The sequence below is a fragment of the Galeopterus variegatus genome, unplaced genomic scaffold (genome assembly GCF_000696425.1).
Source record: "Galeopterus variegatus unplaced genomic scaffold, G_variegatus-3.0.2 Scaffold2932, whole genome shotgun sequence".
In the NCBI taxonomy this organism is placed as follows: domain Eukaryota; kingdom Metazoa; phylum Chordata; class Mammalia; order Dermoptera; family Cynocephalidae; genus Galeopterus; species Galeopterus variegatus.
The window spans coordinates 212,100-225,676 of NW_007729043.1; the positions used below are offsets into that span (position 1 = coordinate 212,100).

A 13,577-nucleotide genomic window follows, 5' to 3' on the forward strand; every position below is an offset into this window, starting at 1 on the left:
CTTTGGGAATCCTGGGATGGCACTTAGTAATAATGACAATTGTTTTACTGATTTATTTATTATTTTGCCGAGTTTTAACTTTTTGTGGGCAGCAATGCAGAGTCCTAGTTGTACATTATCTCACTTATTCTCATGGGGACTGCATGAGGCAGATATTATATTAACCCTTTTTATACTTGACAAAGCCAATCTCATGGCATTCCCATGTTACTTTTGTTGGGAAGGCTTTGCTGGCTTCTCCTGTTCTCATGCCTGTCACTGTTATGAGTGCTTGTCTGTCTACAATTAGATACTAGGACAATGTGGACAGGAATCATGTCCATGTCAATACCTGCTACTCACTCAGTGCCCGGCATACAGTAGGTGCCTAATTAGTATTTGCTGACTGACTGGATCAATGCATCAGCGTAGAAGAAGGTGACTTGCTCCAAGTCACCGACTGGGTGGGCAATGGAAGCAAGACTCAAGCCCATGGCTGCTGGATTCCCAACCCCAAGCTCTTTTAAGTGTCATGTAGAAATTTCCTCCACCCCTTCCTATCTGCCCTAGACAAAAACAATACCTTGATTTGAACAATAGTATCCTGTCTGCTGCCAAGGCACACACATTTAATCATATCTTTGTGGAAATTGAAGCTCCATGGCAAAGCATCTTTCACCTGCAGAGAAAGGCCGAGTTCCTCAGAGGCTCCGTATTGGAGCTCTTTCCTGGGCAGCGTGTGAAGTGATAAAAGAAGAAAAAGACAAAGCCTCTGCCCTCTAGGAGATGGCAATTCAATGTGCTGGGTGCTGCCACTCTGAATGGACTAAGGAGCTCAAGCCAAACCTCACCCACACCGGGTCAAAGCTCCCAGGACATCAATTTAAATCTCTAAAGTCTGGCCTTGAGAAAGTCTGAACAGCCCAAACACAGAGGGGTGTGGTGCGGTGAGATGATATAGAATTGAGGGCAGTGGGGGTTGTGCAGAATTTCTTTTCTTAAATGAAAAGCCCAAATAAAATAAATAAATGAAAACATAAATCATGGTGTCTTCTCCAGGCTCCTGGCTGGAGGAAAACAAATTAGAAAGGGATTGAATGAAAGGAGTATTGAAGAAGCTTGACTTGAATTAAGTGGTTATATATTTTAAAAGCACTTTGTTGGGTCCTGTAAAAATAGCAAATAAAAAGGTAGTAATACCCCTGGCTCTGCGAGGCGAATACCAGTAATAAAGTGAGCTTGGGGGAAAAAATTTAAGAATATAAACCTCTGTAGAAGGGAAAAGGAAAGCATTCGGTTTAGAAACACTTTCATTTCTCTCTTAATAATTAATGATGAGGTGCTACGTTTTCAAACAAATATCATGTGTCTTTCTAAAACCACCTACCCTCTTCTTAAAATGGCCCCAAATGAACCTAAAGGACATAAACCTGAAAATTTTTTTCTTTTGACAGGAAGCCTAAAGGAGCTATTTCAGGGATATCAAATAGTTATTATTTGGGTCCATTTTACAATCCCTTTATTCATAATTTGAGAAAAAATTCACAATAAAGATTACAGCCAGCAACCACCACAAGAGTCAAAGATTGGTTTGCAATTCCTTTTCTGATCTGCTGTGTTATTAATTTCAAAATAACATTAACTGGAGAGCTTAGCTATTTTCACAAATATATAGTGGTTTGGGCAACGAATCTTGTAAAAATAGTTATAGAGAAAAATAACATGGGAAAAGTTTCCAGGAATGAGCTAAATGAACTTTCTCCTTGTTAGGAAATGTTTAAGTCTTTTTGTTTGTAAATGGCAGGTGGGTTGTACAATTCCAATGTAATTTCAGAAAGCCATCTTCTGAATGTAATAAACATGTCTGCAATAATAGGATTCAGAAAATAGCAAAATGCATTCCAGACGCCCTTTGATTGTGCATACAGAACAGAGAATTTTGCTATAATTGGCTATAACACAGTTATGGTCAGCAAATGACACACTGTGGAGTTTGGTGATGTAGCAGCTCTGATGAGGAATGGTACATTTCAGCTCAACACCAGAAACAAAGTAGCAGCATTATAGTGACACAACACTTTCATTCATTCCCTCCCTCCCACGCTCCCTCCTTCTCTTCTTCCCTCCCTCTCTTTCTTCCTTTCTGTTTAATTGAAGGATCATAAATTAGACTAGAAAACTTATTGTATTATTATTATTCAACTAATCAATCATCAGCCAAGACTCCCTTCTCTTCAGAGGCTAACAATTGTATGGAAAGGGGAAGTAAGAACCCACGGAGAATTGACTTTTGGAGAACTAGATGTAATTTGAATCAAGAATTATAACAGTAAATAAGCCATTACAATAAACAAGGAAACAGGTACACAATTACTTTCACGGTGTAATTTTATTCACTCTACTTGAGAAAATAAAGAGATAATACTGACCATAGCACCTGGGTATTTAATACGAACTATAAAATCTATTATTATTAAACAAAGTCAAAAGCAATGTGAAAGATACTGAATCTATTCAAGGCATGCACCTCATTACAGACTTAGCAAATTAAAACACAAATAGGATTAGAAAAGAATAATGTAACAATCTCCCACTACGGTCCCTAGAGCATTAAGTCATAAATTGGGTTTGCATTAAATTGTGCCTGCAGTATTGAATTCAGGGAAAGAGCTGTGGGCTGGAGATAAACCATGCCGGGCTACTCACCAACTTTGGCAAAGCTATGTGTTTTCTGAGACATGTAGTAAATTTGTTGGAATATAGCAGGTCCACGCACACACGCATACAAAGGAGCATTTCATATCTTAATTCTAAAAATGTCCAGTGTCACGCCATATGAGGGCTGCAGACATATAGATGCAGACAAAATCCACATGTGAAATGGAGCTATGTTACCAACTTAAGTTTAAAGCCATTTCACTACATGCACTGCTTAATACCAGACACATTTTAAAAAGATGAAACAAAACTTCTCAATACAAGGCGAGGGCTGCAGACATATAGATGCAGACAAAATCCACATGTGAAATGGAGCTATGTTACCAACTTAAGTTTAAAGCCATTTCACAACATGCACTGCTTAATACCAGACACATTTTAAAAAGATGAAACAAAACTTCTCAATACAAGGTTTTTAATAAATTTTGTTTTGTTTTTGCTTTTCCTCTTTATTTTTTTTAAATTTTGCAAAGGAAGGAAGAAAAGGAAAAAGCAAACCATTCTTTTTAGAAAACATATGTGGACTTTTAGAATATCCAAAGGAAAGTTCTCTTTCATTTCACATGATGATTAGACCTTAGTTACTCTGATTAGTCAATGGAAAAAATACATATGACTTATTTTAAAAAGCAGATGAATATACTTAAATCAGTTTTTTAAATGATGCAGACTTTGAAAGACACTCCACTGCAAAGCATGTTTCTTCCATTACAGTTGACTTTCTTGGGTTTGTTTCCTATTCCCCTGTGGAAGAAAGGCTAAGTCAGGAAAAAACCAAATTGCTTTGATTATTCTATGGCGTCCACATGCTGTGCCTCTGTCCTTAAGTTCATTTTTGTCTATAGCTTCTTTGCAAACTGGCTGGCCAACCCTGCCCAAATGCAGACAGCCAGCTGTTGGTTCTTATTTCTTCATTTCCAGGTGCAGGACACAATTTATTTTCTCTTCTTTTTCCTTGACTTCCTAAGACTTATGAGAATTTAAGAAAATCAGTATAAAGTGTCTAGGAGATAGTGTGTGCTCACAAATGTTAGTTTCTCTGCTCCCACTTGTTCACTGAGCGTAGGTCACGAAAGCAAAATTTGCCAGGTGTCCCAACCTCACTGTTCCCCCAGTGGAAGTCTAAGGGACAGTGCTCAGTGCAGGCAGGGACTCTCTGGCTCTCTGGCAGGGAAAATTTCTATATCTTCCTGCTGGGGGAAAGCCAGGCCTCCTCTTTCTCCCTGTTTCTTTTCCTTCCTTCACTTTGGGCTCCCGTGACTCTCCCTCCCAGCCCTTGAAGCTATTCTGGCCTCCAGGCGACTGGTTTCTCCATCACACATAGCAGCAGACAGTCTGTTTAAACCTGCATTCTCTATTTTTAAAAGCTTATTTGAAAGTCTAAATGGCTCCCATTTTGGTTCTAGTAAGACAAATATAGGCTAAAACACGCGGTGCCCCTTAAGTATGATGGATACTCAGGGCCGGCTAAAGTTTCCCATAGCCAAAGTCTGGCGTCTATTGTGGCAATTTTTCTGCCATGTTATTTATGTGGTGGTTTCACTTCTAATTACGGCTCATCATGGCTGTTAGTGCTGAGCAGTAAGAGAGCAAACTGCATTGTACTGCCATTTAACTCCGGCCCATAAATCGGGTGATAAAGCTGAGGGCTTAAAAACCAAACCAAACCGAAACACGGAACTTTCTGTGACAAGCTCACATCCGCTTCTGCCCCGTTCTCAGGCTGGAAACTTTCACTGAGGAAACACATGGGGACAGGTGACTTCTGAGCTCTGGGTGCTTCGAATTTCAGCTCAGGCTTCACCTTTAAGTAATCCTTTATTGTAGACAAAACAACCCAAGACTTCAGATATAATTAACACATGTCAGGTTTAATCAGATCCAGCGTATTTCGTTGTTTGGAAACTAATGAAAGCAAATAGATGTTACTTAACACCGTACATAATGAAGGTCTTTTGTTGTTCTCAATTTTGATTACTGTTTTTTGATGCTAAGAAGAATGCCACTTGGTGTGTGTGTAAACAAAGAAGATAAATGGCTGTGATGAGAATGAGTTGTCCATAATCTGATTAAAGCAATAGAGCTGGCTCCTAGGAGAACTGCACGGGGCTTAATGATTGGGTTGTTGTTCTTAATATGTCTAATGTTCACTCTTGAAGAAATCAAGAAAAATGTTAAGAGGTTCCTGATATTTAACTGTGGCAGTGGGCTGTTGGAGCCTCTGACAGGAGAAAAACATTCTCTGTGGCTGGAGCACAATGTCCAGCCATATAAGCTAATTTGCCCAAATGATATTACGAGGCATTTAAAACTTAAATCTGCCTCAATTCACTCACTCTGCTGGCAGAGCAATCAGGGACAGGACAAGGACAGGCTTGGTTTTGTTGAAGTTGGGATGTGCTAAAACAGTTACAAAACACCACTTTTCTTTCTCTTCAGTTCTTTTCCCTCTTGACAGAATTCTGGATTTCAGTAAGATGTCTGCTAGTGTTTAGATAATAAATACATTGTTTAAAAGGCTTCAGATACTCTAGCCTGTTAGGACATTAGGGAGAAACCTTAGACTCATTGTTGAGCTCTGCAGGAGCTCGTTTTGGTTGAATGTAATGATTTGTGCCTTCTTTCTTTTAATGTAAGTTCTGTGGTTGTATGTGTGACTGAAGGCAATAATTATTCATAAGTAAGTGCTGCTGCAAATTCAAATCACTTACAGAGGTCTGACTATGTGCACTGTGCATTGCCTCCAGTATACAGTCATCATGGAGCTTGTAGATCTCCTAGTGCGTTTTAAGATTACCCCAGTGATATTCAGCCATTAGGGTCTTTGCTGCCTTTGAAACTCGAGACTGGACAATTGGATTCCAGATGGATGGGAATTGGGTTGTCTGCTTACTTCAAATCAGCAACCCAAATGATTTTGAATGCTCTCATTTCAATTCAACAGATATATATTGAAAGCCTACTGTATACTAGTGTCCAATTTTACAAATGAGAAATTGAGGTTCAGAGAAGTTAAATAGTGTCCCCAAAGCCACTAGCAGAGTGGTTCGTCAATACCTTAATCCCAACTTGTAAAAAATCCATCTCATTCTCAAGTCCATGCTCTTTCTGCCACCGTATGTGTCTCAATCAACAGTTAAACCTCCATGTTTCAACAAATATTAAACATCTCTTTTCTTGATAGGGTCTATGAATCTGATAGAAACAGGCCACTGAGCCTTTCCCAAGGCAGGAGAAGCAGCAGCTGGCAGGGGCTTGTCCAAATTAACCCCTGCACCATGGCAGGCGGGGCGTGGTTTCAAAATACTTCTCAGTTCCTGGTGTGTCTGTCTCCTTTTTCTCTCCCAGACCAGCCTTTGGCTTTGGTCACTTCCTAAGCCCAACAGATTGGGCAGATTGAGGTTGGATTCCTAGAGACACAGGGCAGACATTTGGGTGGAAAGGAAGAGTGAATGAGAGAGAGAGAGACAGAGAGACACAGAGAGAAAGCGCAGACCCTCTTCCTGTTTTTTCCAAGCCTTTTCCCTCTACTGGTGGCACATTTTAGAGCCATGTCACACACTGGCTCCCTTACCTGAGGGAGGAAAGGAAAAGAGATGAAACAAAACCACAGCTGTGGTCTTTCTTAGGCCTCTGGTTAAAAAAAAAAAAAAGATGGGGGAAGAGATTGGAACTAAGCCGCTTTCTCTTAGAACATGCTGGCGGTAATTTTAGTGGCAGGGTTTTGGCATCTGAACAAGTTAGCTAAAATATTTGAATACAATGAGCTCTGCTGCATGGTGGAGTGAAGACAGCCCAAGGCTACCTGGCACAGTCGAATGACCTTGGGCAAGCCACTTCACCTCACTGGGCCTCAGTTTCCTCTCCTACTCCAGGCACACGATGAGCCAGACAATCCTGAGATTTCGCAGGAGAGCAGCGAGGAGCAGCGCAGCACGCCTGCAACCGGGGTCCGCAGACTGGCCTGAATCTCAGCTCTGCCGCTCAGTTCATGCAGGAGCTGTGTGGCTTGGGTTGAGCAACTCAGCTTCTCTGAGACTTTCCACCTCTGTGAAATGGGGAAAAGACATCTACATCAAAGGGTGATTAAGAGGTTTTAGACTGGCTAATGCACAGCTTCTGGAGAAAGCATTTCCCCAGGACTGGAAAGAACTGCCGAGTAGCATGCTTTGAAGGTGAGTGAAAGAGGATGAGTGGTCTGCAAAGAAGAGCGGGCTGGGAGTGGGCTGGAGGGGCTCTGCAGGACCCTTCCCAAGTGGGGAGAAAATGAAGTAACTGTAAGTAGCAGGACGGAAAACAGGATGCCAAGCTCCAGTGGGAACATTGCCTTGCGGGAAGAAAAATAAATCTCCAAACCCCCGCCTCCTTCCTTACTGCTTCTCATTTCTTAATTCTTTATTTATAATGAAGATAGGAAGGTTCACAACTTTGACAGTTCCATTTATTCCTACCATTTTCACCTAAAACAATACTATGCACAGCAATTATTTCCACCCGAGTTTTAACTGCAGCTAGATAAATGTCAGTATTAATTCAACATGTTCTATGCACTCTGTATGTCTGTTCTGTTTCTCTGTCTGTCTGTATCTCTTTATCATTAAACACCACACAATCCCTCTCCTTTTTGTCCTTCTTATCCCCATTCTCCATCCTCACTGTTGGGCACAGGAAAACACCTAATAAGGACTCCACTGAACTGAACGTGCTGAACCCATGACTAGGAACCATGTTGATGAAGAAGCCCAGAAGAGCAAATCCCCCTGAGAAGGGCACAGGGAGGATCCCAGGGAAGGAGGGGGGACGCCTGCTGTTCCTACGCTCACTTTCCACCATCTCCAGGTGACAAGAGGCTGCCCCAGCTATTCCGCCACACAGGGAAGTTGACCCATCCCTATCAGTGCCAGGTAGAGGACAGAGGGGCTTGCACATGAGCAAGAGAAATGACATGACTCCGAGCTCCACTTCTCCCTGGGGTTCTTCCTTAGATGTCGCTTAGCCAGTGTAGCTGGGACTCTGTGGACACATCAAGCTCCCAAGAATGCCACAGGAGCTTTCTTTGCATAATCATATTCAAATATTTATATTTTTTTTAGAATTTGTTCCTACAAGATTTTTTTTGTTATCCAAATCTATTTCCAAGATAAATCTGGATCTCTTTTATAAGTAACCACAATGAAAAACAGAATGACAGAGGAAGAAAGTAGAACTGAAATAACTGAAAAGTAGCAGAGGAATTACATGTTACCAGATATCTGAGAGGAGATCGTTAAAACAGGTAGGCATGGCACTGAGCTAAGGCAAAAGGTAAAATCTGGAATGGTGTAGTTCATATTATCTGACAAAACGAAGAATGCACATCTTTTGTGCTAAGCCACACTGCTTCACGGAACAAACTCAAGGAGGAATGTATTACGTGGGTTCTTTTTAAATGCCTGTTGGATGACCAGTTGAACAAAGTGTTCAGATGCAGTTTTGCAAAAAGACAAAAGAATTTGATATGAAATACTGACTCTTTCTGAAAGGGTGACAGAATTAAGATTACAGAGGCAGACCCAATACTTGGTCACTACCTTTTAAATTGGTCTGTAAGGATTATTTTGTATATGTTTCTATAGCTGCTATTTTGATACTAATTTTATTTTTTTATCTGTTTCACATTTGGCATTACTGAAATAAAAGTTACTTTATTCTGTTTGATCAGAAAAAATAAATAAATAAATTGGTCTTAACATGATCTTTTAAAAAAACAACCAAAAAACTACTTTTAAAATACATTTTTCTTATATCAAAAGTAATACATGCTCATTGTAGGAAATTTATAAAATACAGGTGAAAGAGAGAAAGAGAGAGAGAAGTCTATAACCCTGTGACTCATTTAACCACTGATAGCGTTAGAGTCATTGTCCCATGTTTTTGTCTATGCACAGATATGCATGTCTATTTTACGAAGACAAAAATTACTACACATGAATTTTTTAAACATTTTTTTCATTTATTAATATACCATGCATATTTCCTATTCAATTAAATATCTCTACAAACATGCTCATTGTAGGAAATTTATAAAATACAGGTGAAAGAGAGAAAGAGAGAGAAGTCTATAACCCTGTGACTCATTTAACCACTGATAGCGTTAGAGTCATTGTCCCATGTTTTTGTCTATGCACAGATATGCACGTCTATTTTACGAAGACAGAAATTACTACACATGAATTTTTTTAACATTTTTTTCATTTATTAATATACCATGCATATTTCCTATTCAATTAAATATCTCTACAATGTCACTTTGAATGCTTGCAATGCTATGTTGATACTACTACTATAGAATACATCAGGAAGTTATTATTAAAGTATATTTAGCTAATCCCCTGGGTGCTAGATATTTGGGTTTCTAACATTTCACCTTTTTAAACAATTCTGTGATGAACATTTCGTGTTAACTATGCTCAAGGTATCCTCTGTGACCAGTTGTGTCTCAGAGAAGGGGAGTCTAGGCTATTTAATGAATTATTTGCCCAATACTTGTGGACATAATCTGTACTTTTTGCACTTTTCCAGGCAGAGAGGAGAAAGTAGTACTGGGAACCCACAGTCTTGGTTTAAAGAGCATTTTCTGGGCTGCTTAGTGACGAGAGTAGAATCCTTTGTTTTTGTCCCTGGGTCCTCCTACAGCCTCGGGGTAGGATGGAAGCAGAGAAGACAGAGTGTGGGGGACACAGTGGAGGCAGACAGGGATGTCAGCCACTGATCAGAGCCCTAATATCCTTCGAGGGGAGTAGGCTGTAATTTCTGTAGATGTGCTTGTCTACCCAAGAGTCTGCCTCATGTCGGGAGCACGGCGGCCCTGCATAGAGGTGGGCTGCATTTGGATACGGTTACCCTCCCATATTTGGAATTTGGAAGTAGTTCTCCTTCTCTGTGATTCTTCAGAAGACTTGAAGATGTTTTGTGATCTAACCACCAAAACTGAAATCCCCTCCAGAGAGCCACACTAATACATGACCCCCCATTCCATCACGTACTCTCTACGCATGGTAATCCCTAGTCACCCTCAGACACATGGGAATTGATACTACTTTGGAACACTGATAAGAAAGGATTTTTCTGGCTAACGTGGTATAATAGCAAACACAGCTAAAAAGTACCCCCAAGCATGTCTCTCTGCATTTGCACACGTCTAACTTCACTCTAAAGTACACGTAGATGGAATAAATATTTAGTCTTAAATATCTGAAATTATCGTAATCTTATTCCAGCACTGTTTTTTTTTCCCTAAGTGTTTTTTTATTTTCTAGATTGTACTTCAGCTCCAAAGGACATACTTTTGGGAAAAACTCCATTAGACGTTGTTGGAGCAACTTTTATTATTCATTAGTGTGTTTTAAAGTGGACCTGAATAGAAATGCTTTTTGCTAAAGTAAAAATACATCAGTTTCTATCATCTAATTGTACAATTGGTTAGAATTTCTATCTATTGGTTCAAAGGGAAACTTAGTTTCAGTGAATTTGTTTTTAATAAAAATGTGTTATCTATGATAAATATATTTCACTTTGTTCAAATGGATTTGATTGGGAAAACATATTGAGCAGAAGTACTGGTAGAGCTTAATTTCATTGCTTTGAGAAAACATATTGAATGCTGGTTTGAATTAAATTCTATTTGTTTTAATAAAAGTGTATTGGCCTGAGTGTACATATATTTGTTTTAGTGGCAGTGCATTGGATCCAATAAAACTATATTGGCTTCACTGCTTACGTCTCCTTTTCAGTGAAAATGGATTGAATGGGAAAATGAAACAGGCATGAAGCAGCCAGCCCCAAGGACTCTGTTTGGTGAGAGTATCCAAGTAACCTGGGAAGGAGGGGGGTTTCCATAGACTTTACATCAAAATATGCTTTTAAATTTAAATACGTTTTACTATCAAGGACTCAGATTTGAGACCGAATTGCCATCATAAAGAATTCAATTTTCTCAAGCAGCCCTTTCCACAGACAAGTTATGTTGCTGTTCAGAGGAAGAAATTCTATGGCAGCTCAGAGCAGGTTTGTCAACATCCCTGAAGCTTTATATGGGCCTCATTGGTTCCAATAAGATGCTGTCTACCAAGCATTCCTAAATCCCTTAAATGAACAGAGAAGAGATTGTGAGTTCTCCCTAAGGATAGTGCTGGCCCATCAGCACTGAAACGGGTCTGAATTTGAACTGATTAAAAAGGGGGAAAAATTGAAACAAGCTTTACCCTGAGACAAATGTCAGAGTTACTAGACTTTGCAAAGATTACAGCCCCTTGGAGAGTAACCACCCCCCAGAGGGAGCTGACACTGGTGCCGCTGTCTAGAAAGTGGCAGCCTTTGCAAAGTGCCATGGCTATGTTTTGCAGCTGTTTGAGGCTCTCAGGTGTCCAGGCCACAAGTACTCCTTTGCATAGAGGTCCTGACCCAAAATGCCAGAGTTAAAATAATAACTAATAATAATATTGGCAGTTTCTGTTATGTGATGGTCTCTCTATTAAGAAAGTGTGTGTTCTGAATTGTTTTTCACCCCAGAAGACACATTTGATCTGACTCTTCCACCCAGTCTCATTTAGCCTTGATGAGAAATAAACGCCAACACTACTTTCATTAACACCTTTGCTCCAATTCAATGTGCTAACAAGCTCTAGACTTCAGCCTTCCCACGAATAACTGCTAATTCTCAAGTCGTACCATGACCAAGGAGCCTTAAGCCCTCAGTGTATAGTTGCGCATTTTTTGAATGTCTGAATTCTTAGAAGACCCTACAAGGTTAAGCGAGGAAAACTTATTGACAGATTTTTCTTCCCAATTGTGGAAATATTCCCAATTATATATAGGAAGTCGAGAAGAAAATGGAGTTTGTGATAAAAAGTTTTCTTTGCTGTCCTTGGAGATGTGGGATTGTGACCCTGGGGACCGCAGGTAGTTCACTTTGTCAGAATGTAGTATTGATTCACCACACATCATAAATATGAGGTGGGTCCGAGTGTACAAATTTCAGAAAGAAATAGCAATGCACATTCCCCGTCTTAATAATGGAGTTTTCAAATAACAATCTTAGGATATTTCTGGTATTAAACAACAAGAATGCAGAAACTTATAATACTTTGGGAAGGATCACCGCTGGAGTTTGGGATGGTTGTGGAGAGAGACCAACTATATCTGGGAACTGGAAAACCTCATGTATAGATTTGTAGGGCCTCCTGGATGCAGGCTAAAAAAAAGAACAAGCACATCTTTTGGGAGGATCGATTAAAAAAAGGCAGCCCTTGCCTCTCCTCAAGACTGATGAGAGAAAGGCATTCCCCGAAATGATCTGGGAGGCATTTTTGGGAAATCCCAGAAGATGAGTGGGGAATGAGACAAAGACAGGAGGCAGCTGACAAATTGTTTGTTATTAAGCAAGTTACCACTGTGGATCACTGGAGTTGATCCTGCTGTAGAAACCTGGAGTCGATGTAGACCTGTGTTTTATAGTTTTCCCATCCAGTGGGCAAGGGACCTGAGGCAATTATACACTAGAAAAAACTGTAAGGCAAAGAATAGAGTTGGAAGTGGTAAGCTTGAAGGTAGGGACAGAACACTGATAAGGTCTGCTACCATATAAAGCCCATTTTACAGATGAGTAAACTGAGATGTAGAGGTTAAGTAGTTTTTCCAGTGACACACAGCTAAATAGCAGCACAGGGCAGAAAGTAAACCCAGCCTCTGCCTCACTTGAAAGCCAATGACTTAACCACTTAGCAACACTGGCCCAGCCATACTGTTCAGTTGAGAAAGCTGGCATTCTTCCAAGATTTAAAAACTGCCTTATGAGGGAATTTTAGTCTTACCTGAGTATTGCAGGTAGGAGATGGGGACTAGAAGTGCTATATTGCCTGAGCTTCTGCCTCTAAGGAGTGGTTGGATAGTGATCTATCTTAGGCTGAACTGAGTCTTAGTATCTAGGTATCTGTTTACTGGATGCTAAACTCAACTTGTCCTATGGTGTATCTTTGACTCATAGTCAATTGCAAATCGTGTGCTCCAGGGTCATCTTCAGCGAGCCGGGGGCTCCCAGCTATCTCCCAACTCTACCAGCTCTCATTTTGTTTGGCAGTTTGTTCCTCTTTTCATGTTCATGCTTTTGCAATCAGCTTTTCCATTTCATCCATGCTTGCTAGCTGCTTTGTAAAGTAAGTTATGATGACTTTGTGCTATAAAAGAAAACAGCAATCCTCACAGCTGTTTTGATTCCATTTAATGAAATGGTGGTGACATCTGAATGTCACCATTGCAGAGAGGCAGACGGGTTGTTGTGGTTGCTGAGAGGAGAAAGATCAGTATTATTTCCCGGACTAATATCTCATATGACAATTCTGCCATTATCATTGTTCTGTGTCAGTCGATGGCTGCTGCTCCTCTTAGATGGCTGCTGCTCCTCTTATGGGGACAGACTTCAGGCATATCAACAGATCTCTTTTTTCTGTTACCTATGAATACAATAGGACAGCCAGATGGAGAGGGCATATACAGAATTGTGAAGATTGAGTGAAATATTTTAGTGGGAAGATGCACACAGTTAACAGTTCCTGCCATTCAAGAACTCGAAAAATGTACTGTCTCAGGAAAGCCATGAGTGTATGTGTCATTCCATCAGAAAGTGCTGGAGACGGGGCCGGCCCGGTGGCGCACTGGATAGTGCGTCGCTTGGGAAGCACGGCGGCGCTCCCACCCGAGGGTTCGGATCCCACATACAGACCGGTTCCCGCTCACTGGCTGAGCGAGGCGCGGGAGCAACGCCGAGGTTTGCAATCCCGTTGCCGGTCCCCGGTCCGGTACGGGGGCGACACTGCGGGGTGCGACGCGTTGCCGCACACGGG

General features: G+C 40.7%; 1 protein-coding gene across 1 annotated transcript; it reads right to left on the reverse strand.

The window, feature by feature from the left end:
• Window positions 1-5,858: 5,858 nt before the first annotated feature.
• On the reverse strand, window positions 5,859-7,644 carry LOC103599381. The gene is given in 4 exon segments (XM_008583490.1): window positions 5,859-5,968; window positions 6,022-6,107; window positions 6,579-6,745; window positions 7,249-7,644. Coding segments are annotated over 4 exon segments (759 nt in total).
• Window positions 7,645-13,577: the final 5,933 nt, after the last annotated feature.